The sequence below is a fragment of the Lithobates pipiens genome, unplaced genomic scaffold (genome assembly GCF_037356315.1).
Source record: "Lithobates pipiens isolate NorthernLeopardFrog02 unplaced genomic scaffold, aLitPip1_a1.2 Scaffold_22, whole genome shotgun sequence".
NCBI lineage: Eukaryota > Metazoa > Chordata > Amphibia > Anura > Ranidae > Lithobates > Lithobates pipiens.
Genome location: NW_027507784.1, coordinates 346,571,972 through 346,594,541, shown reverse-complemented (window position 1 = coordinate 346,594,541; position 22,570 = coordinate 346,571,972). Strand labels below are relative to the sequence as shown.

The window sequence follows — 22,570 nt, the reverse complement described above, 5'->3', positions numbered from 1 at the left end:
AAGTGATCGGACACTGAGCGAGGGGGGGGAAGTGATCGGACACTGAGCGAGGGGGGGGGGGAAGTGATCGCACACTGAGCGAGGGGGGGGGGGAAGTGATCGGACACTGAGCGAGGGGGGGGGGGAAGTGATCGGACACTGAGCGAGGGGGGGGAAGTGATCGGACACTGAGCGAGGGGGGGGGGGGGGAAGTGATCGGACACTGAGCGAGGGGGGGGGAAGTGATCGGACACTGAGCGAGGGGGGGGGGGAAGTGATCGGACACTGAGCGAGGGGGGGGGAAGTGATCGGACACTGAGCGAGGGGGGGGGAAGTGATCGGACACTGAGCGAGGGGGGGGGAAGTGATCGGACACTGAGCGAGGGGGGGGGGGGGGAAGTGATCGGACACTGAGCGAGAGGGGGGGGGAAGTGATCAGACACTGAGCGAGGGGGGGGGGTGTAATCGGACACTGGGGAATTCCGAGGAGGAGGACAGGGACTCTCTATTGGTCTATTTGCCCCAGTGGTGGTAATCATAGTTACATAGTTAGACATGTTCAAAAAAGACACAAGTCCATCTAGTTCAACCACAAAGATCCCCATAGATCAGAACTAAGCTGCCCACACACATTACAACCTGATTGTACAATCGCTTTTCTATTTACCAGATATGGAACATAATGGCCAAATTAACTGAATTAATTTGATTGTGGGGTCCAGGGCCGGGTCACACGGGGTTCACCTGTCACCTAGATTTCTATGATGTAGTATACAAGGGGTTAAGCACTGGCCACACCCCCCCCCCCCCCCAATAGAATGTTAAATCCTCCCTCCGGCCTCCCCTTCAGTCTTGCTCAGTTGTACCGGTTCCTACTCTTGAAACGGCTTCCTCTGATTTCACTGCACACTGTGAGCTTCTCACCATGTGCATTAGAGGCTGCAGGAAGTCAGACAGAGCCTCGCCCTCATTTCCTGGTTGAAGACGTCCAGCATCACCTAGCACTTTCCTCCCCAACCCGACTGTCCCTGGTCTGTCCCTTTCATTCATTGGATTGCAGTTCTGGGAGGCTCGGCATCACATGTGGGCGTTGCCTGTGCAAAAACAGCCCACCTAGGAAAGCCCAATCCTCCAGAATGACACCCACCCATCAAGACATGTTGCCCAGATCTGTGCAATCATCCAATGTGAGACTTCCTGTAATAAAGACCGCCCACTGCTGCCCCTATACTTGTGCAGGGGGACTGGTCTTGTCTCCGCCCACCTCCTGCAGTTTTCTGTAGTGGGTGGAGCCTGCTAGCCCCCTCCCAGAGTTCTGCCCCCTTTCCTAGTGCAGAGGTACTGTCTTGTCTCCGCCCCCTCCAGTAGTTTTAGTGTAGTGGGTGGAGCCTGCTGGGCCCCCTCCTACAGCTCCACTCTCTCTCCTTGTGCAGGGATACTGGTCTGGTCTCCGCCCCCTCCTGTAGTTTTCTGTAGTGGGTGAAGCTTGCTTGGCCCCTCCCACAGCTCTGCTCCCTCTCCTTGTGCAGAGGTGCTGGTCTCGTCTCCGCCCCCTCCTGTCGGTTTCCGCAGTGGGTGGAGCCTGCTAGGCCCCTCCCACAACTCTGCTCTCTGTACAGCACAGTGATGATGTCACGACTACTTTTACAAGGTAATATCTGGGTTTGCAACATAATTTTGTGCTGACAAAGTGGATTTATATCCTGTATGGCTATTGAGGAATATATTTACATGAAAGTCTTTGTTTTCAGAGTTCTGCTTTAAATACGAGATTTCATTGGGCCCCTATGCTTCTCTCGGGGGCCGAGGACAGGAGAACGTATTTTCTTCCTCTAGTACAATTGAGCTGTGAAGCAGAGGTCAGTCCGGTGACAATATGGTCCATTTATCGGGCTGTATGTGAGGAGACTCCACGATGTTCCTGTGGCTAGCCAGAACGCTCAGTGCGCCCCCCTCCCTCCCCCCCCGGCGCTCAGTCACTGGGTCAGACCACCATCTCACCAGCCCAGACTGACTAGACGATTTTCTGCATGACTGACCCATCCGGCTGATCGCTGGGCGAGGAGATAAAACCTCTTATGAATGTGAAGTATGCGAGCGAAAACTTCCAGGACGCGGCAGGTGTGACAGTGCGAGCGCGGCGTACAGCGGCCCCCAATATACCGGGTCCCAGCGCTGCACAAATATCCAGAGGAAGTGAAATAAAATCATCGCACGCGGGACGCGGAATGTCACCTTGTGAGCTCGGTGTCATGTGATTATATCTGTGTCATTCTCAGCATATATGGGGTGGGGGGGGGGGGGGGGCAAATCTTATTATTTTCATATTTCGCTTCCCGCAGAGTGGTGCGAAACTTTATTATCATCTCACAGCAAGTCCACCAGACGGGGTCTGTCTGAATAGAAAGGAATAGGCCTCTCTGCAGTCTCTAATGATGTTAAACGCCCACAATGCCTAAAGCTGGCCAGTGATCAGCCTGCCAAGGCATTAGGGCCCCCTTTTTTTTTTTCACACACACAGTATATATACATACCTACACTCTATAACGGGGGTCCCCAACTTTTAGATCGCGGCCAGGTGATTGGTAGATCGCGGTCTGGGTTCGCTGACCCGCCATTCCAGAGCATCAAACAGAATGCAATGCAGAGGGACTACTTGGAGGTGTAGTAGGGGGCGAGGACCACCTAATCCGATGCCTCCTCTGTGGTGCCGGCTCCTGCCCCATGCGGAGTGATACCACCTGCACCCCCCACCTCTTATCCCGGCTGGTATTCTCCAGAGTGGTGCCAGCAGAAGGTCTTCAGATACACCGGGGGCATTATAGTACAGGGCGGCTTTCACACTAAACCACGAGTCAACTGCAGGGATTTACCACCCCCCCAACTTTACACGTGAACGAGCCCCAAGGGGGCCACTGCCGGAATACAACAAAGAGCTCATTCATTGCACTACTGCGCCTCTAAAAAGCGACCCGAGTGTATTTGACAGGTGGTGAGAAGGATGGTGATATGTTGTCTCCTCACCACCCGATTTAAACCCACGATTGCGATGCGGTAGAACAGCATTTCGATGATTAAATCAGGTGTGAGGAGGAGACACAGCGCCCCGTGATCTTCTCCTCCTCCGATGCCAAAGCAAACAGAATATTGGCATTAAAAAGGGGATCAACTACCCCCCTGTACAAAATACATTGTGTAATAATAATATTATTTTTACAGGACTCTGGTCCGGCCGCACCTGGAGTATACTGTCCAGTTCTGGGCACCAGTCCTCAGGAAGGATGTACTGGAAATGGAGCGACTACAAAGAAGGGCAACAAAGCTAATAAAGGGTCTGGAGGATATTAGTTATGAGGAAAGGTTGTGATCTCTGAACTTATTCTCTCTGGAGAAGAGACGCCTGAGAGGGGATATGATTTCATTATATAAATACCGGACTGGTGACCCCACAATATATAAATACCGGACTGGTGACCCCACAATATATAAATACCGGACTGGTGACCCCACAATATATAAATACCGGACTGGTGACCCCACAATATATATATACACCGGACTGGAGACCCCACAATATATATATATACCGGACTGGTGACCCCACAATATATAAATACCGGACTGGTGACCCCACAATATATAAATACCAGACTGGTGACCCCACAAGAGGGAGAAAACTTTTTCACGGAAGGGAGTTTAATAAGACCCGTGACCACTCATTAAAATGACAAGAAAAGAGGTTTAACCTTAAACTACGTAGAGGGTTCTTTACTGTAAGAGTGGCAAGGATGTGGAATTCCCTTCCACAGGTGGTGGTCTCAGCAGGGGAATTAATAGTTTTAAGAAACTATTAGATAATCACCGGAACGACCACAACATACAGGGATATACAATGTAATACTGACATATAATCACACACATAGGTTGGACTTGATGGACTTGGTGTCTTTTTTCAACCTCACCTACTATGTAACTATGTAATTATATTGATCAGGTAGCTCTCCATCTCTTTGAGGTTGCCTACCCCGATCTATAACCTACACATACAGTTAATGGTGACAAATATGCAAAAAATAAAAAAAAAAAATCTAGAAAGGGGGCAAATACTTTTTCACAGCATTGTGCATCGAGATATATATATATATATATATATATATATACACACACACAGCTTCAACTCTTCTGGGAAGGCCGTCCACAAGGTTTAGGAGGGTGTATATGGGAACGTTTGACCATTCTTCCAGAAGTGCATTTGTGAGGTCAGGCAATGATGTTGGATGAGAAGGCCTGGCTCACAGTCTCCACTATAATTCATCCCAAAGGTGTTCTATGGGGTTGTCAGGCCAGTCAAGTACCTCCATCCCAAACTCGCTCATCCATGTTTTTATGGACCTTGCTTTGTGCACTGGTCCAAATCATTTGGTGGGATTTTTGCTAGAATAGGGGATTAAGGCGGTAGAGGATTTGTGCTAGGAAGGGCAGGGGGGTAGGGGGGTAGGGGGTGGGGGGTGGGATGTGCTGGGAGCATACATGGAATGAAGGTATTTGCACTAAGCATGCAAGTTAGCGCTCATGTTTTTTTAGGGGGGGGGGGGGGATTTTGGTGACACATGATGCTCTTGGGGAGGGTGCAATTTGGCATTTTCACCCCGGGCTCTGGATCCCTGTCCCTGTTATACCCCATAGAATCACACAAGTCTATCATTGCCGGTGTGTAATACAAACACATCGCCGCCCTCTGACACTTCTGAAGGATTTCTGAAGACAGCAAAGAGGAAGAAATAATTCAAGAATCCAGAATTCTCCACTTCATCACAGGAACAATTTACAGCAATGTGAACAATGGGAGGAGAGCGCCACCTGGTGGCCATCAGAGCTCATAGACACTCCACTGCAGCAAGACAAACTGCTGCTACATAAAAATACTATGGGGGGGGGGGGGGGGGTGATTAATCCCAGATCTCCCCCTCCCACAATCACCAGAGTGAGAATTATAGGGCAATTCTTATACGCTGCTACTAAATCAAATCTGCGCCACCACCTGGAGGTCTGGTGAACATCACCTGCAATTAATTATGTGCCGCTACCTGGAAGTCTGGAGACCATCACCTGCAATTAATTATGTGCCGCTACCTGGAAGTCTGGAGACCATCAACTGCAATTAACCATCACAGCTGTGCTCCTACCTGGAAATCTGGAGATCATCAACTGTCAGCACTCAGATACCCCTATGAGCAGGAGATTTAACCCTTTGTTGGCAGCTGTCCATTGTGTGGCGGTAAGCAGTGAGGGGGTTCCATCACCCGACCCTCCCAGAGAAACGATTACAGATTTTATTATTTCCAACAAAGAAAACTTTACACATTGAGTCGGTTTCCACTTGTGTTTTGCCCGATTACCATAACAGCAGTGGTGATGGTGGAGGGGATGTTGGGGGTCAACCCTATATTAATGGTTGTAGTGTGTGTGGGGGTGGGGTGTTGGGGGGTCAACTCTATATTATTGGTTGTTATGGTGGGGGAATATTGGGTGTCAACCCCATATTAATGGTGGAGGGTCCACTCCATATTATTGGCGGCGGTGGTGGGGGGGGGGGGGGGTGTTGGGAGTCAACTGAATATTAATGGCCATCTTGATGGATATGTCAGTGGGGGGGGGGGATATAGAGCATCAACCCCATGATGTTGGGGGTCAACTCCATATTAATGGCCATGGTGGTGGGGGGATATAGTGGTAGTGGTGATGATAGGGGGAGATTATTGGGTGTCAAACCCCATATTACTGGTCTTGGTGGAGGGGGATGTTGGGGGTCAACTCCATATTAATGGCCATGGTGGTGGTGGTGATGGTGAGGGGATATTGGGCGTCAACCCCAAATTATTGGCCTTGGTGGGGGGGATGTTGGGGGCCCACTCCATATTAATGGCCATGGTGGTGGGGGGGGAAGTTGGGGGTCAACTGAATATTAATGGCCATTTTGATGGATATGTTGGTGAGGGGGGATATGGAGCATCAACCCCATATTAATGGCTGTGGTGGTCGTGGTAATGGTGGTGGTGGTTGGGGGGGTGTTGGGGGTCAACCCTATATTAATGACCATGGTGGGGGGATGTTGGGGGTCAACCCTATATTAATGACCATGGTGGGGGGATGTTGGGGGTCAACTCCATATTAATGACCATGGCGGTGGTGGAAGAACATTGGGTGTCAACCCAACAATAGTAGTGGTGGTGATGGGGGTGTTGGGTTTCAACCCCATATTAATGGCTGTCGTGGTGGTGGAGGGATAATGGGGGTCATCGGCATATTGATGGATATGTCAGTGGGGGGGGATAGAGCATCAACCCCATGATGTTGGGGGTCAACTCCATATTAATGGCCATGGTGGTGGAAGGATATAGTGGTAGTGGTGATGATGGGGGGGGAGATTATTGGGTGTCAAACCCCATATTACTGGTCTTGGTGGAGGGGGATGTTGGGGGTCAACTCCATATTAATGGCCATGGTGGTGATGGTGAGGGGATATTGGGCGTCAACCCCAAATTACTGGCCTTGGTGGGGGGGATGTTGGGGGCCCACTCCATATTAATGACCATGGTGGTGGTGGGGGGGGGGGATGTTGGGGGTCAACTGAATATTAATGGCCATTTTGGTGGATATGTTGGTGAGGGGGGATATGGAGCATCAACCCCATATTAATGGCTGTGGTGGTCGTAGTAATGGTGGTGGTGGGGGGGTGTTGGGGGTCAACCCTATATCAATGACCATGGTGGGGGGATGTTGGGGGTCAACCCTATATTAATGACCATGGTGGGGGGATGTTGGGGGTCAACTCCATATTAATGACCATGGCGGGGGTGGAAGAACATTGGGTGTCAACCCCACAATAGCAGTGGTGGTGATGGGGGTGTTGGGTTTCAACCCCATATTAATGGCTGTCGTGGTGGTGGAGGGATAATGGGGGTCATCGGCATATTGATGGATATGTCAATGGGGGGGGGGATAGAGCATCAACCCCATGATGTTGGGGGTCAACTCCATATTAATGGCCCTGGTGGTGGGGGGATATAGTGGCAGTGGTGATGATGGGGGGGGAGATTATTGGGTGTCAAACCCCATATTACTGGTCTTAGTGGAGGGGGATGTTGGGGGTCAACTCCATATTTATGGCCATGGTGGTGGTGGTGATGGTGAGGGGATATTGGGCGTCAACCCCAAATTACTGGCCTTGGTGGGGGGGATGTTGGGGGCCCACTCCATATTAATGGCCATGTTAGTGGTGGGGGGGGGGGATGTTGGGGGTCAACTGAATATTAATGGCCATTTTGATGGATATGTTGGTGAGGGGGATATGGAGCATCAACCCCATATTAATGGCTGTGGTGGTCATGGTAATGGTGGTGGTGGTGGGGGGGAGGTGTTGGGGGTCAACCCTATATCAATGACCATGGTGGGGGGATGTTGGGGGTCAACCCTATATTAATGACCATGGTGGGGGGATGTTGGGGGTCAACCCTATATTAATGACCATGGTGGGGGGATGTTGGGGGTCAACTCCATATTAATGACCATGGCGGGGGTGGAAGAACATTGGGTGCCAACCCCACAACAGTAGTGGTGGTAATGGGGGGTGTTGGGTTTCAACCCCATATTAATGGCTGTCGTGGTGGTGGAGGGATAATGGGGGTCAACGGCATATTAATGGCTATGTTAGTGGTGATGATGGTGGGAGGGGATATATGGTGCCATATCAATAGCCGCAATGGTGGTGGTTGGGGGTAGTGAAGTTGGGCGTCAACTCCATAATAATGGTCATTGTGGTGGTGTTGGTGGTGAGGAGGGATGTTGGGGTCAACTTCATATTAGCGGCCATGGTTTTCACGTAAGAGGTCCAGACAAGTTCACATAGGTGTTGATGGTCAGGGTAGACAGAAATGTGCCCACAAAGTGCACCTGTTGCCCCCAGTGATATCACTCTTGTATACCAACGGGACAAGTGTCTCACAAAAACCAATCATTCCACCATATTGCATATCAGGGACAGAATCACTTTGGGCTTCACCAGAACCAAGAACGGCTCCTACCTTTTCCCGATGGGAAGAAGCACTCCATCTCCACGCTGCTCCGGGAGTGGGAGATGCACAGGGCACTGCTGGGCACCAGGCCTTCCTGCGGGGGGCTCCGTTCCGTCGTCTTCACCAAACACCATCCAGGGCGGTCGCTCGGCTTCTCCAGCAGCTCCACCGTCTGGCCCACCTGGATGCTCAGCTCATTGCTGTGGATGGCGACAAAATCCTGGAGCACCGTGGTGAGTTCACAGCCTCCCGACAACTGCAAGAGACCAGAAAACGTTCCTCCATTAAATACTTCCCAAAAAAAGAAGAAGGTCAACCAAGAACGACGATGATTACTCAAAAATACAAGGAAAATACTAAAGAAATCAAATGACATATCATACAAAAGGATAAAGAACTCTGGAGGAACTCCGTATGACCAGATGTGACCTGAAGTGACGCTCACAGAAGCTCATTGTACGAATCCTTCTCACATTTTAGTAGAACGCAATTTCAAAACGATTGATCAGGACACCTCGGCGGCATCCTGGGAATTATCGATATGCAATTATTGAATGGTCTCTGGGGTCTGATTAGGTAATTTATAGAATTGCAGGAAATATACAGGGGTACACATCGCTGTGCCCCCCATACATGACCATCCTAGACATATGTTGACTCCCATAAGCAGGATATCTAATAAATCACCAAAATGGCAAATGCCTCGGGCCAGAAAACTAAAGAAAACCCCCAAAATGTGATATTCAGAGGGCTATCCTTCTATTCATGTGTATGTATTGGGAAACGGGAGAGGAGCTTATGTACGGGGGGGGGGGGGTTGCAATTGCAAACCAGCCCCCCTGTACAACAGGGGGGGCGGCATAAAGAGGAGCCAATCCCCACCATTTTTTCTTCCTGTAGTCTTTAAGCTGTCTTAATGAATAAAGTCAGTGACCGGTACCAATCACAGACTGTGTCCATTCATAGCCGAGGCATAGTAAACGGTGTCTCCTATGCTTCCGTTTGTGAATGAAGGTGAAGACTCTGTACAGAGCTATTCCTGTCCATTCAATCTGTGCAGCTGAGGCTACAGATAGAGAGGTTGAGGGCTGCGTCCTCAATCCTCTGTCCATGGCTGGGTTCACACTGTCTTCACAGCAGGGGCTCCGGTGTGCCGCTGTTCTCGGCTTCAGGGTAGAATCGGGGCCAAAAACCCGCAGGGCCCTTCTGTGATCCGCTCCGCGGCCGCCATGGAGCCGAGTGAACCCGGCTCCATTGAGAGCCGGTCAGAGTCTCCTGTCATGTAATTGGATGCAGGTAAATCAATGTGAATCCAGCCTCCAAAGTAAAAACATCAGAGGCTTGTTTAGACCCCTGATAGCTCACCAAAGCCCCCCCAACGGGGCTCCAAATAAAAAAAAAAAATCTATAATAAAATTGTAAAAATAAATAAAATGGTTAAAAAAAATAAATAAAAAAAAAGAGGATACCACTGGTGGGACTGCCAAGGTCGCACTGGCAACCCGGGCCCTGGAGTTCCACCACCATGGGGAGGTCCTTGCACTGGGGCCCTGATGGACCTAGTTACGCCTCTAAATGGGAGCGATTGATTGCTGAATTCTGGAAGTAGGGTATAGCGTTCCCCATACTCCGGAATCGCAGGGTTCCTTACCCGGCTCCAGAGACAGACTGCAGTCCCTGCCCATGTCTGCTTCAGCAGGACAGGGACGGCCTTACAAGTAAAAAAATAAATAAATTAAATAGTAAATTAAAACTATAAATAAAATATGTAAATATACAAATCAAGTGAAGTATACTGATTACAACACAGCGGCTACTAGAGGTTTTTTTTTTTGTTTGTTTTTGATTTTTTACGATATTCTTTGTGACTTATTCGAATTGTGCAGAGAGAGTATTAATTACAACAAATGTCATTAATAAATGACTTCTTCTCTAATTTGTTTCATACTTGAAAATGCAGCCCATCGCCATGGGACTCTACATTACATTTTTGCTGCTGCCTTGCATTGGGGCCTTTTTTTTATTTTATTTTACTTTATTTTATTTTAATTTTTATAATAGTACCCACTTTGCATTGCTATCCCTGCTTAGGTTTGCATCAGTGGTTAGGCTGCATTTACACCGGAGCGTTTTGTAGCTTGAAGCTTGAGGGAGGGGGGGGGGGGGAATATAAAAATCAATGATTCTTTATGGAGACGGTTCACATCTCCACTCTAAAACGCCTGAAGCTCAAAACAAGTTCTGGAGCTTTTTTTGTCGCTCAAAATCGAGCAGATTTGGGCATTTCTGCGCAATTTTCTGCTCGCAAGAAAAAAAAAAGGAAAAAATTAAATAGTAATAGATCAATGAAGTAAAATAAATACACAAATAACTAAAAATCATCACAAATACGTAAAATAAATAATATGTAATACATTAATTAATAATTGACCTCAAACTTTAAAAAATACATTAATAATAAATACACCACCACCCAGACTCGAACAAAAAAAAAAAATACATTATTAATAATAATATTAATGATAATACATTTTGTGTTAGGGTGTTTAGTTAATTATTATTTTATTTTTTAAGAGGTAAGGGTTAAAGTTTGGGGTTATTTATTTATTGTTACTTAATATTAATTTATTGAAATGTTTTATTTTTTTGTGTATTTATGTTACATTTATTCAGTTATTAATCATATAATAATAAATGATAACAAAAAATTATTATTTATTGTTACTTAATATTAATTTATTGAAATGTTATATTTATTGTGTATTTATGTTACATTTATTCAGTTATTAATCGTTTAATAATAAATAACATAAAAATAAAATAATAAATAACCCTAATCCTAACCCCAACTCCTAATCCTAACCCTGAATTGAACTGAACTGAACTTGAACTCTTTTACCCTAATGAAAATAAACTTTATAATAAATGAATAATAATAAAATAAGAAATAAAAGCTGGAAAAAAAAAAAAAGCTGACGTCTCCAGAACGTCTGACGAGAATTCATCACTTCGCTGTCGCACGTTCTACAGACCGGATACGTTTTTCTATCGCAGGACGGATTTGCCGCAATTGTTTCCTCTCCAATTGGTGCACACCGATCAACATGGCGGCTCCTATACAGGACGGCAGAGCGTATTCCGGCAATGACCGGCTGCCTGGGGGACCCCCAACAATGACTTACAGACACACAATGGGCAATTTTAGTTCCCATATTGTATTTTAACTCTCTAATTACATTTTAAAAGCAATGTGACTTCTACATATTTTATTTCTGTTGTATGCAGTCCTCTATCCGGCCAGAAGGTGGAGCTCTGCTCCCCTTTTCACATGTGACACATTGTATCAGTCTTGGCTGTGACATTCACAAAACCTAATGAGGTATCAGAGCAGAGACACCTTTTACTTTCTGATGCAGGTTTCATTCAAAGGAAGCCTAAAAGCATGCTGCACCTGGAGAGGGTAAAATCCGGGGAAGCTCTGCACAGCTTCCCTTTTTTATTTTATTTCAAAGCTTAATTGAATTAGCTGAAGATACAGTTCATCCATATCGCGCTTCACTTTTTCCACATTTTATCATGTACCAGCCTTATTCCAATATGGATTAAATTCAGAATTTTGCTCAAAATTCTACAAACAATTCCCCATAATGACAACATGACAGAAGTGTGTTTGAAATCTTTGCAAATGTATTAAAAAGGAAAAAATCCCATGTACATAAGTATCACTGGCTCCTCCCATATACATCATAGGCTCCTCCCATGTACACAAATATCACAGGCTCCTCCCATGTACACAAATATCCCAGACTCCTCCCATGTACATATATATATCCCAGGCTCCTCCCATGTACATATATATATCCCAGACTCCTCCCATGTACATGAACATCCCTGGCTCCTCCCATGTACATGAATATCCCTGGCTCCTCCCATGTACATGAATATCCCTGGCTCCTCCCATGTACATGAATATCCCTGGCTCCTCCCATGTACATAAGTATCCCTGGCTCCTCCCCTGTACATAAGTATCCCTGGCTCCTCCCATGTACATAAGTATCCCTGGCTCCTCCCATGTACATAAGTATCCCTGGCTCCTCCCCTGTACATAAGTATCCCTGGCTCCTCCCATGTACATATATATATCCCAGACTCCTCCCATGTACATGAACATCCCTGGCTCCTCCCATGTACATGAATATCCCTGGCTCCTCCCATGTACATGAATATCCCTGGCTCCTCCCATGTACATGAATATCCCTGGCTCCTCCCATGTACATAAGTATCCCTGGCTCCTCCCCTGTACATAAGTATCCCTGGCTCCTCCCATGTACATAAGTATCCCTGGCTCCTCCCATGTACATAAGTATCCCTGGCTCCTCCCCTGTACATAAGTATCCCTGGCTCCTCCCATGTACATAAGTATCCCTGGCTCCTCCCATGTACATGAATATTCAATCGGGTTCAAGTCCGGGCTCCTCATTCACAGAGTTGTCCCGTAGCCACTCCTTTGTTATCCTGGATGGGTGCTTAGGGTGGTTGTCCTGTTGGGAGATGAACCTTCGCCCCAGTCTGAGGTCCAGAGCGCTCGGGAGCAGGTCTTCATCAAGGATGTCCCTGTACATGGGAGGAGCCTGCGATACTCGTGCATGGGAGGAGCCTGCGATACTCATGTGCATGGGAGGAGCCTGCGATACTCATGTGCATGGGAGGAGCCTGCGATACTCATGTGCATGGGAGGAGCCTGCGATACTCATGTGCATGAATTTAATCCATTTTGGAATAAGGCTATAACATAACAAAATGTGGAAAAAGTGAAGCGCTGTGAATACTTTCAGGATGCAATGTAGAAGCTGATTGGCTGCCATGCACAGCCGCATCAAATTTTGTACTCTCCAGTTTTAGTAAATCTCCCCCATTGTAATAGTCTTAGCTGTCAGCAGATATCAGGGCAGACCCCTTTTCTTTATGAAGGTTCCAGTCAGTCAAAGGGGGAAACTAATTCATTTTAAAAGTAAATACAGAGTCACAATACAATATTTTTACTAAAATAACACAAACCAACATTATCATAAAGGATTCCCAGAGCACCGTGAGTTGGCTAAAGAGTCAGCACAGCAGAGCAGAATGCTTTCTTTTAGCCTCTGACTGAAACCTGCATCATAAAGGGAAAGGTCTCTCATTAGGTTTTGTGAATGTCACAGATAAGACTGATATAATGTGTCACATGTGTAAAGGGAAACGGAGCTCCACCTTCTGGCCGGATAGAGGACTGCTTACAACGAAAATTTGAAAAAAAAAAAACAAACATATTTATTTAAAACATAAATACATATTTTCTTATTTCTGTTGTATGCAGTCCTCTATCCGACCAGAAGGTGGAGCTCTGGTGCCCTTTACACATGTGACACATTGTATCAGTCTTAGCTGTGACATTTACAAAGTTGTCACATGACCAGAGAGGAAGGAGACGCTGTATGGATATCCCAGGACAAGGGGGAAAGGGGAGGGCAACAACTGGGGAGCATGGGGACACTTGATGCCAAGAGGGGACTACACCTTGCAGTGGTGGGGGGGGTGCAATTCGCCATGTTTGCCCCAGATGACCCTGTCCCGGCACTGATCCCTGCAATGTACATGGAGTGTTGTCACCGCAGGACAGGAAGCAGGAAAGTGGAAAACGAATGCAGCCACCACATCTAAGAACCGGTAACCTCCAGTAAGGAAGAATTTTGTTCTTGGGTTTAATCTGAAGAAACACAAGATGCCGGGGACCCCCGCAAACTGCCCAGAGACACCCCCCAACCTGACCAGAGAGACCCCCCCGCAACCTGACCAAAAACCCCCCGCAACCTGACCAGAGACCCTCCCCCGCAACCTGACCAGAGACCCTCCCCCGCAACCTGACCAGAGACCCTCCCCCGCAACCTGACCAGAGATCCCCCCCAACCTGACCAGAGATCCCCCCCAACCTGACCAGAGATCCCCCCCAACCTGACCAGAGACCCCTCCAACCTGACCAGAGACCCCCCAACCTGACCAGAGACTCCCCCCCCCGCAACCCGACCAGAGACCCCCCCGCAACCCGACCAGAGACCCCCCCCCGCAACCCGACCAGAGACCCCCCCCCCGCAACCCGACCAGAGACCCCTAGTGCAGATCGTGTCTGACTGATGACCGGTTGAAGGTCTGAATTCTGAAATTCTCTGCACACAGGGAAGGTCCAATAGCTGATCCCTCTGTACTCATACAGGGGGCGCCACCACCGGCTCCCCTCCCCCATCCACAGTGCGGCCCACGTACCCCCATCTTACCGTCCAATCTCTACCAGACGCCGGTCCGGCCAGCAGACGATGCTGATTGCAGCCGTGTGAGAGAGTGGCAGATGTGAGCGTGTCCGTGTGACATCACTGATAAGAGGTTTCCATGACACCCATTAACCCTCCCTAGACCACAGAGCTGGCTCTCAAGTGGCACAATGCACATACAGCGGGGGAGGCACTCGGGGGGTAACTACAATCATAGAGCCCCCACTGCAAAATGACAGGGCCCCCCCCCCACTGCAAATCACAGGGCACCTCCACTGCAAATCACAGCCCCCCCCCCACTGAAAATCACAGGCACCCCCAATACAAATAAGAGGGCCCTTCCCCCACAAATCAGAGCCCCCACTACAAATGACAGGGCCCCCCGCTACAAATCACAGACCTTACACTACAAATCAGAGGGCCCTCCCCCCACAAATCACAGAGCCCCACATGACTAATCACAGACCTTCCACTACAAATCACAGGGCCCCCCTCGACAAATCACAGGGCCCCCCAAATCACAGGGCCCCCCCTCGACAAATCACAGAGCCCACCCACAACAAATCACAGAGCCCACCCACAACAAATCACAGAGCCCACCCACAAATCACAGCCCCCCCCAGAAATCACAGGCCCCCTCACACTACAAATCACAGGGCCCTATTCTTTTTCTCCTCTTTGATACAATGTATCTCTTCCAGATACATTGCAGGGGTGGTTCTACTGCTGGCTATCAAAGTATTAATGTGATTGGGAGATCAGGAGCTGTTGGTGACAGCTCAGTCTCCATGCTGGGGGTGATTTATACGCCACATATTGTTGTCACCAAGATGAGAAATGGCAGAACGGTCGTCACCAGGACTAGAAATGGCGGAGCGGTCGTCACCGGGACTAGAAATGGCGGAGCGGTCGTCACCAGGACTAGAAATGGCAGAACGGTCGTCACCAGGACTAGAAATGGCGGAGCGGTCGTCACCGGGACTAGAAATGGCGGAGCGGTCGTCACCAGGACTAGAAATGGCAGAACGGTCGTCACCAGGACTAGAAATGGCGGAGCGGTCGTCACCGGGACTAGAAATGGCGGAGCGGTCGTCACCGGGACTAGAAATGGCGGAGCGGTCGTCACCGGGACTAGAAATGGCGGAGCGGTCGTCACCGGGACTAGAAATGGCAGAACGGTCGTCACCAGGACTAGAAATGGCGGAGCGGTCGTCACCAGGACTAGAAATGGCGGAGCGGTCGTCACCGGGACTAGAAATGGCGGAGCGGTCGTCACCGGGACTAGAAATGGCAGAACGGTCGTCACCAGGACTAGAAATGGCGGAGCGGTCGTCACCGGGACTAGAAATGGCGGAGCGGTCGTCACCGGGACTAGAAATGGCGGAGCGGTCGTCACCGGGACTAGAAATGGCGGAGCGGTCGTCACCGGGACTAGAAATGGCGGAGCGGTCGTCACCGGGACTAGAAATGGCGGAGCGGTCGTCACCGGGACTAGAAATGGCGGAGCGGTCGTCACCGGGACTAGAAATGGCGGAGCGGTCGTCACCGGGACTAGAAATGGCGGAGCGGTCGTCACCGGGACTAGAAATGGCGGAGCGGTCGTCACCAGGACTAGAAATGGCGGAGCGGTCGTCACCGGGACTAGAAATGGCGGAGCGGTCGTCACCGGGACTAGAAATGGCGGAGCGGTCGTCACCGGGACTAGAAATGGCGGAGCGGTCGTCACCAGGACTAGAAATGGCGGAGCGGTCGTCACCAGGACTAGAAATGGCGGAGCGGTCGTCACCGGGACTAGAAATGGCGGAGCGGTCGTCACCGGGACTAGAAATGGCGGAGCGGTTGTCACCGGGACTAGAAATGGCGGAGCGGTTGTCACCGGGACTAGAAATGGCGGAGCGGTTGTCACCGGGACTAGAAATGGCGGAGCGGTCGTCACCAGGACTAGAAATGGCGGAGCGGTCGTCACCAGGACTAGAAATGGCGGAGCGGTCGTCACCGGGACTAGAAATGGCGGAGCGGTCGTCACCGGGACTAGAAATGGCGGAGCGGTTGTCACCGGGACTAGAAATGGCGGAGCGGTTGTCACCGGGACTAGAAATGGCGGAGCGGTTGTCACCGGGACTAGAAATGGCGGAGCGGTTGTCACCAGGACATGGACAACAATAAAAAAAAAAAAAACGTCAGAAGTTCGCACTCTTCCTCACTCTACTACACATGTGATCTGTGTCCCCACTGGAGAGATTTACTATCACTTCCTGATTTGACAGGAAGTGACCGAAACAGGGATATAAAAAAGGCAATAAAAATCTGACGTAACCCTGAAGAGTTATCTGGAGTTTTGAAACTTTTATGTTTCTGGTCAACGACATGAAATCAAACCCGGAATATCAAGATCCAGTTTAAAGGTCTCCGCGATCCAATCGGACATCTGGACTGAACATCGGGATCGGTCGCGGTGGGCGTGGCCGGCATTAGGAGGACCCAGTGCCGGGACAAGGTCATCTAGAGCTCAGGGCAAACTGCCCCCCCAGGAGACGTATGAGAATTTAGTCAGCACAAATCCCCCCTCCCCGCCCAGCACAAATCCCCCCTCCCCGCCCAGCACAAATTCATCCCAAATCCCCCCTCCCCGCCCAGCACAAATTCATCCCAAATCCCCCCTCCCCGCCCAGCACAAATTCACCCCAAATCCCCCCTCCCCGCCCAGCACAAATTCACACCACATCCCCCCTCCCCGCCCAGCACAAATTCACCCCCAAATTTAGACTCCTAGAACAAACCCCCTGCTGAACTCCAAACTCCCCCTTCAAACACAAATCCCCTCCTCCCCAATCTCCTTGTGCCCCCCCACCTCACAGGATAGCACAGTGCCCAGGGCAGTCTCACCTCCTGCCCCCCCCCTCCCCCTGAAGGACCTGTCATGTAGGCAGATGATGGGGGTGGGGGGTTCTCATCAGATATAATATCTGGATCTGGCGAGATCTCTACATTATACAGAGACGGCCCCTCACACGGCAAGGACGAGGGTGAAATACGACGCTGTCAGAGGAAGAGACGCTCATTGTTACGAGGATCAAAGTCAGAGGACAAATTGTCTCCGGCAAACGCTCACCTGGCAGAAGACCAGAGCGCCGCATTACCACCGCCGGCTCAGGTGACGCGTTAACCCCTTCCCAACCGAACACCGCCGCCACAGGTGACACGTTAACCCCTTCCCAACCGTACACCGCCACCACAGGTGACGCGTTAACCCCTTCCCAACCGAGCACCGCCGCCACAGGTGACACGTTAACCCCTTCCCAACCGTACACCGCCGCCACAGGTGACACGTTAACCCCTTCCCAACCGAACACCGCCGCCACAGGTGACGCGTTCACCCCTTCCCAACCGAACACCGCCGCCACAGGTGACACGTTAACCCCTTCCCAACCGTACACCGCCACCACAGGTGACGCGTTAACCCCTTCCCAACCGAGCACCGCCACCACAGGTGACGCATTAACCCCTTCCCAACCGAGCACCGCCACCACAGGTGACGCATTAACCCCTTCCCAACCGAACACCGCCACCACAGGTGACGCATTAACCCCTTCCCAACCGAACACCGCCGCCACAGGTGACACGTTAACCCCTTCCCAACCGTACACCGCCGCCACAGGTGACGCGTTCACCCCTTCCCAACCGAACACCGCCGCCACAGGTGACACGTTAACCCCTTCCCAACCGTACACCGCCACCACAGGTGACGCGTTAACCCCTTCCCAACCGTACACCACCACAGGTGACGCGTTAACCCCTTCCCAACCGAGCACCGCCACCACAGGTGACGCATTAACCCCTTCCCAACCGAACACCGCCACCACAGGTGACGCATTAACCCCTTCCCAACCGAGCACCGCCACCACAGGTGACGCATTAACCCCTTCCCAACCGAACACCGCCGCCACAGGTGACACGTTAACCCCTTCCCAACCGTACACCGCCGCCACAGGTGACACGTTAACCCCTTCCCAACCGAACACCGCCACCACAGGTGACGCATTAACCCCTTCCCAACCGAGCACAGCCGCCACAGGTGACACGTTAACCCCTTCCCAACCGTACACCGCCGCCACAGGTGACACGTTAACCCCTTCCCAACCGTACACCGCCGCCACAGGTGACACGTTAACCCCTTCCCAACCGAACACCGCCGCCACAGGTGACGCGTTAACCCCTTCCCAACCGAACACCGCCGCCACAGGTGACACGTTAACCCCTTCCCAACCGAACACCACCGCCACAGGTGACACGTTAACCCCTTCCCAACCGAGCACCGCCGCCACAGGTGACACGTTAACCCCTTCCCAACCGAGCACCGCCGCCACAGGTGACACGTTAACCCCTTCCCAACCGTACACCGCCGCCACAGGTGACGCGTTCACCCCTTCCCAACCGAACACCGCCGCCACAGGTAACACGTTCACCCCTTCCCAACCGTACACCGCCGCCACAGGTGACACGTTAACCCCTTCCCAACCGTACACCGCCGCCAAAGGTGACGCGTTCACCCCTTCCCAACCGTACACCGCCGCCACAGGTGACACGTTAACCCCTTCCCAACCGAACACCGCCGCCACAGGTGACGCGTTCACCCCTTCCCAACCGAACACCGCCGCCACAGGTGACGCATTAACCCCTTCCCAACCGTACACCGCCGCCACAGGTAACACGTTCACCCCTTCCCAACCGTACACCGCCGCCACAGGTGACACGTTAACCCCTTCCCAACCGTACACCGCCGCCAAAGGTGACGCGTTCACCCCTTCCCAACCGTACACCGCCGCCACAGGTGACACGTTAACCCCTTCCCAACCGAACACCGCCGCCACAGGTGACGCGTTCACCCCTTCCCAACCGAACACCGCCGCCACAGGTGACGCATTAACCCCTTCCCAACCGTACACCGCCGCCACAGGTGACACGTTAACCCCTTCCCAACCGTACACCGCCGCCACAGGTGACGCATTAACCCCTTCCCAACCGTACACCGCCGCCACAGGTGACACGTTAACCCCTTCCCAACCGAGCACAGCCGCCACAGGTGACACGTTAACCCCTTCCCAACCGAGCACCGCCGCCACAGGTGACGCGTTAACCCCTTCCCAACCGTACACCGCCGCCACAGGTGACACGTTAACCCCTTCCCAACCGTACACCGCCGCCACAGGTGACGCGTTAACCCCTTCCCAACCGAGCACCGCCACCACAGGTGACACGTTAACCCCTTCCCAACCGAGCACCGCCGCCACAGGTGACACGTTAACCCCTTCCCAACCGTACACCGCCGCCACAGGTGACACGTTAACCCCTTCCCAACCGAGCACCGCCGCCACAGGTGACGCGTTAACCCCTTCCCAACCGTACACCGCCGCCACAGGTGACACGTTAACCCCTTCCCAACCGAGCACCGCCGCCACAGGTGACGCGTTAACCCCTTCCCAAACCGAGCACTGCCGGCACAGGTGACGCGTTAACCCCTTCCCAACCAAACACCGCCGCCACAGGTGACGCGTTAACCCCTTCCCAGCCGAGCACCGCCGGCACAGGTGACGCGTTAACCCCTTCCCAACCGAGGACCGCCACCACAAGTGACGCATTAACCCCTTCCCAACCAAACACCGCCGGCTCAGGTGACACGTTAACCCCTTCCCAACCGAGCACCGCCGCCACAGGTGATGCGTTAATCCCTTCCCAACCGAGCACTGCCGCCACAGGTGACACGTTAACCCCTTCCCAACCGAACACCGCCGCCACAGGTGACGCATTAACCCCTTCCCAACCGAGCACCGCCGCCACAGGTGACACGTTAACCCCTTCCCAACCGAACACCGCCACCACAGGTGACACCTTAACCCCTTCCCAACCAAACACCGCCGGCTCAGGTGACACGTTAACCCCTTCCCAACCAAGCACCGCCGCCACAGGTGACACGTTAACCCCTTCCCAACCGAACACCGCCGGCTCAGGTGACACGTTAACCCCTTCCCAACCGAGCACCGCCGCCACAGGTGACACGTTAACCCCTTCCCAACCGAGCACCGCCGCCACTGGTGACACATTAACCCCTTCCCAACCGAGCACCGCCGGCTCAGGTGACACGTTAACCCCTTCCCAACCGAGCACCGCCGCCACTGGTGACACATTAACCCCTTCCCAACCGAACACCGCCGCCACAGGTGACACGTTAACCCCTTCCCAACTGAACACCGCCGGCACAGAATGGCGGCTGGAGGAAAGAGCCAACGCTCTTCCGGGTCCGACAACTTTGGATTCAGAAAAATAAAAACAAACACACTTTCTGATGACGACTCCCCTCTCTGCTGGGCGTCGGCTCCAATCAATCACGGGCCGAGAACGATTGATCCACGTGTGCGCCGATCTGCGTCATCTTCTACATTTGATGGCTCTGTGCCGAGGCGGCCCCAACATGAGTTATCAAATTATGTTCACTATGTGGGGGGAGGGGGGCTTCAAACCTTTTTTTGGGGAGGAATTTTAGGTGTTTGGGGTTTTATTTTTTAGTAAACTTTTTTGTTATTACACAATGTCTGGTATGGGGTGAGGGCACTGTTGCGGGCTCTATGGGGGGGGGGGCACTGTTATTACACAATGTCTGGTATGGGGCGAGGGCACTGTTGCGGGCTCTATGGGGGGGGGGGGCACTGTTATTACACAATGTCTGGTATGGGGCGAGGGCACTGTTGCGGGCTCTATGGGGGGGGGGCACTGTTATTACACAATGTCCGGTATGGGGCGAGGGCACTGTTGTGGGCTCTATGGGGGGGGGCACTGTTATTATACAATGTCTGGTATGGGGCGAGGGCACTGTTGCGGGCTCTATGGGGGGGGGGGCACTGTTATTACACAATGTCTGATATGGGGCGAGGGCACTGTTGTGGGCTCTATGGGGGGGGGCACTGTTATTACACAATGTCTGGTATGGGGCGAGGGCACTGTTGTGGGCTCTATGGGGGGGGGCACTGTTATTACACAATGTCTGGTATGGGGCGAGGGCACTGTTGTGGGCTCTATGGGGGGGGGGCACTGTTATTACACAATGTCTGGTATGGGGCGAGGGCACTGTTGCGGGCTCTATGGGGGGGGGGGGGCACTGTTATTACACAATGTCTGGTATGGGGCGATTGTTTGGTGACGGGTTCTCTGTACGGAGACATCCGGGTCTCATGTCGGGATTGGTCTCTGGAATGTGATTGTTTTCTACATACTTTGTATTTATTATTATTTATTTCTATTGCATTTTCTTTGTCTCTAAAACTCGACCAAAAATACAGTCAGTTCCGTTTAAACGCAAAGCCCGTCAGACGGCGCATAATCCCCGGAAGAGATCCTGATCCCTGGATCCGGTGTGAATCCGGCGGCGGAGGATGACGGTGTACAGATCGGCGAATTTCCCGCTCTGGGCGTCACTCCGCTTCAGTCAGACTTTAACCCCGTCATCCCCGCCGCACCACACACCTCTTATCGGATATGGCCTGACCCTTGGATGCCATATAAATGTCTCTTTAAGGAATGATTGGGGTCAGCAGGTCTGCGAGGATGAGGAGGATGAAGAGAAGGAGGATGATGAGGATGAAGAGAAGGAGGATGAAGAGAAGGAGGATGAAGAGAAGGAGGATGAAGAGAAGGAGGATGAAGAGAAGGAGGATGAAGAGAAGGAGGATGAAGAGAAGGAGGATGAAGAGAAGGAGGATGAAGAGGAGGAGGATGAGGAGGAGGAGGATGAGGAGGAGGATGAAGAGGAGGATGAAGAGGAGGATGAAGAGGGGGATGAAGAGGAGGATGAAGAGGAGGATGAAGAGGAGGATGAAGAGGAGGATGATGAGGAGGATGATGAGGAGGATGAGGAGGAGGATGAGGAGGAGGAGGAGGATGATGAGGAGGAGGATGATGAGGAGGATGATGAGGAGGAGGATGATGAGGAGGAGGATGAGGAGGAGGATGATGAGGAGGAGGAGGATGAGGAGGAGGAGGATGAGGAGGAGGATGAAGAGGAGGATGAAGAGGAGGATGATGAGGAGGATGATGAGGAGGATGAGGAGGAGGATGAGGCGGAGGATGATGAGGAGGAGGATGATGAGGAGGAGGATGATGAGGAGGATGATGAGGAGGAGGATGATGAGGAGGAGGAGGATGAGGAGGAGGAGGATG

General features: G+C 51.5%; 1 protein-coding gene across 7 annotated transcripts in view; it reads right to left on the bottom strand.

Moving 5' to 3' along the window:
- Positions 1 to 22,570, bottom strand: part of KALRN (kalirin RhoGEF kinase) — a gene marked incomplete at its 5' end in the record, with an annotated part of 215,479 nt that overhangs the window by 168,920 nt on the left and 23,989 nt on the right. For all 7 annotated transcript variants that reach the window (XM_077449731.1, XM_077449733.1, XM_077449734.1 and 4 more), the window contains 1 exon segment: positions 8,064 to 8,310. In XM_077449731.1, coding sequence (XP_077305857.1) covers positions 8,064 to 8,310 — 247 coding nt within the window.